At 36.0% G+C, this 3,447-nt stretch overlaps 1 protein-coding gene across 1 annotated transcript in view; it reads right to left on the reverse strand.

Moving 5' to 3' along the window:
- The window catches only part of CD226 (CD226 molecule), a 48,322-nt gene that overhangs the window by 43,493 nt on the left and 1,382 nt on the right, over positions 1–3,447 (reverse strand). The window contains 1 exon segment of the mRNA XM_027882862.1: positions 2,721–2,791. Coding sequence (XP_027738663.1) covers positions 2,721–2,791 — 71 coding nt within the window.

A 3,447-nucleotide genomic window follows, 5' to 3' on the forward strand; every position in this document is an offset into this window, starting at 1 on the left:
TTTTTTTTTTTTTTTTTTTTTTTTTTTTTTTTTAATGTTCGGTTTTAGTTAGATTTCAAACCCTTGGTTTAGCACTTACCACCTACCATTCTTTCCAATTGGCCATTTTATCTCTAACTGAAAATTAAGTTATGCCAGCATGTTTGAGAGGAAGCACAGAACATTTTAGAGAATCATATGAACGAGTGCGTAGGCTGTTAAGGATCTTTCTTCTGATACATTATGGCAAATACACTCCCAGTACAGGATAAGGAGATTTATTACCATTAAGAGATATTTCAATTCAGAGGGAGAATAAAATAATCCACGCTGAAGAGCTGTGTTCTGGGTGATTACATTTTGACCTCAATTCCTGCTATATTCCCTAGTGAATTTGTCCATACAATAATGTTTCCCCTGCTGGGATCTAGTCCAATACCACCTAACATTAGATTTTTCTATTGATTTTTATGGTCTTTTGCTTCTTAAAATCAGTTGTTGTTACATCAATAAAATTTTTCTTTCCATGACCACTGTTCTGTCATAAAATATTTTTAAAAGCATATTGGATGAATCCCACAACATTAAACTGCATGTTTAACCACATAGAGATTAAATAATACCCAGTGAAGAATGTAAATCCTTATAATGCATTGCTGTGCTACAATTTTTCTCTCATTTTATTTTTACAGGATGCAAACTTCCTGCCACTAAGAAAGTCATAAAAATTATATTTAAAGCCTCAGTTATGTTGCCATCTAAAACTGTATAAAAATATTTATTCCAATCGGAGTGGGGAGGGGATTGTCCTGTTGTTGTATGATAAATGCAGTAAATGGAAACAATACCATAGCAGATTGCTGTTAACAAACACCCAAAGTGAGCAGAGAGAATTTTTCTCCTGTAAATGTGAAATGTGAAAAAACAGTAAGAAAAGATTTTTGGAAACTCTCATTAGTTTTAGGCTAAGCATCTCCGCTCACTTTCAAGTAATTCTTCCAGTGTTTGATAGCTGGCTTTGCCTCCCCGCCAGCACAGGGCACAAACAGGAACGGAGGGGGAGTCCTGAGCAGCAGCGGCAGCCACAGGCTGCACAGTGCCCTGAAAACTCAGAGCCCTCCCTGCTGGCTGTGTCAACTCCTGGCAACCTCCTGCTGAATGGCTCCACTCCTTCTCATGTATTAATACACATTTTTGCAGGGATGCTTTGCAAACCTTTAATTATCTCAGAGTAATTTTGAACACCTCAAGATTTTTCACTCAAGAGTAGCAGTTTTATTAGGTCAGAAACCAGCATGCAGGTAAATTTAATATTCCTTTTTTAAACTTAATTTTAATGCTGAAAACTGTACATCTTGCAGGCATGAAGCAACTGCACCAAAGGTTCTAAGGAACAGTGTGCTGAGCTGTGGATTAATGAGTAGCTGATGTCTTAATTTATACAAAGAGATTAAAAATCACACCAAAAGTTTCAGAAAAATGTGAATTCCAGTGACACTGCTTCTACCTGCAGAAGCAGGTTATGTTAGCCCCTGAAAGTTCTTGATTATTTGCCATTTATGAAAAACTTTCAAACTGCAGAGCACCTAATTATAAAGGCACAAAAGCTTATGAGCAGATCTACAGGATTCACAGTAACAGAATTGCTGGGGTTGGAAAAGATCTCTGGAGATCATCTAGTCCAACACCCATTCACCAAATTCTAGGTTCAGGAAGGCTCTGAAGGTCAGATAAAGTACCTTTAATTGGAAGCAACTCAAAGTTCTTATTCAGGTACTGTTATTCAACTCTGGAAGATACCTTTCTGGAAAAATATTTTAATAAGCAAAAAAAGCTCTGGCTGAGAAGGAGTGAGTCACTCTTCAGCTTCCAGGGGGAGAACATTCCTCTGCAAATCCTTAATTTGAGAGAGTCCTAGAATGAAAACTGAAAAGAAAGACAATTTTCCTTGTCCCAATTTGGTGAAATCCACCTTTGAAGTGCAATCACTTTGAGCTTGACTACAACACACTGAGTTTATGTGAGTTTATGGATTTATGTGATGAGTACTACTATAATTTACTATGCTGATGCTTGCCCTAGTTAAGAGTGTAACTTTCTAAACGCACCTAGATGTTGACAGCTGTATTCTCTCTAAAGAGGGATTTTGTTTTATTCTGTTTGTTCTGTCAGGTTTTTTGTTCAGACACCAACTGATCTCTGAAGTCAGTGGGAGCCTGTGATGCAGCATTACACAGGAAATTAAACTGAGGACCTATTATCTTGTTGTTAAACTCAGTTAGAAGACACCATCTAAATTGCCTATAAAGTTTTTAATAACACACATTTATTACCCCTGGATCTAAAACACAGACACAGGTGATCCTATAACTCCCAGTATGTGCAAGATACCGGGCTACAGGCTGTGAGGACATTCCCCTCATCTCCTGTTCTGCTCTGTCTCTGTGAAGCTCTGCACTGCCACTTAGGGTTAGTGATAGATATTTCGGTAAAGGAGAAGATTTGGTTTTAAAAGGCACTCGCTGCTGCTACTGATCTCATCTGAATTTCAACTCCAGGTCAGTATTCTGAAGATCATCTCAATTAGGAAGCATTACTAAAACTGACTTTTTAAAGAAAATGTGCAACACCAGTGAAAAGTGCAAGTCACATATATCACTTATTCTAGAGAAGTAAATCATGTATTACCTGAGCACTGGGAATTGCCAGCCTATGTGTTGGAGTCTTCAAGTGCTTCAAACCTTCAGTGTGCTAGCAGAGCCTCTTGTGTCATAATACCCTATGCTTCCTGATGGTTTGAGAAGCACTCCTCCTATGTAAAAAGGAGAATAGATATAAGTTTTACCTGCAAAAGCTCTTACAGAAAGTTTGTATGTGTAAGGACTGCTTATGGGTTCCGATCTGCTCCTTACTGGCCAGAAGAACCTGCTGCTATTCAGTCAATCCTGCCTGGCTGGTGAGAAATTTATTTCACACATATATGTAAAAAAATTTTTTTTCACCAAATTTCTTATGAGTCTTTTCACTTTTAGAGTACTTTTTTTTTTTGTCCTTACTTTTTTTTTCCTGCTGCTCCTAATATTGTTAAAGACAATAATAAATTACTATTTTTAAACAGTAAGCTAGCTAGTCTTTTTTTTTTTTTTTTTTTTTTTTTTTTTTTTTTTTTTTTTTTTTTTTTTTTTTTTTTTTTTTTTTTTTTTTTTTTTTTTTTTTTTTTTTTTTTTTTTTTTTTTTTTTTTTTTTTTTTTTTTTTTTTTTTTTTCCAGAAACCAATCATGTAATATGCATGATTTGGGGTTATTAACCTCACGTTTGTCAAGACAGCATCAGCTTTGAAACTAGGAGTCAGAAATCCCCTTGTAGGGAGATTCTTTTGAAAGCAGACATGACTTTACCTGCATTAACTCTGAAAGGAAGTACAGCAGGTTTTTTTGACTCTCTTTCTTCTTTTCCAAACATCCTGTC

Source organism: Empidonax traillii, unplaced genomic scaffold (genome assembly GCF_003031625.1).
Source record: "Empidonax traillii isolate 1590-97213 ecotype Southwest subspecies unplaced genomic scaffold, ASM303162v1 scaffold113:size1526484, whole genome shotgun sequence".
Taxonomy (NCBI): Eukaryota; Metazoa; Chordata; class Aves; order Passeriformes; family Tyrannidae; genus Empidonax; species Empidonax traillii.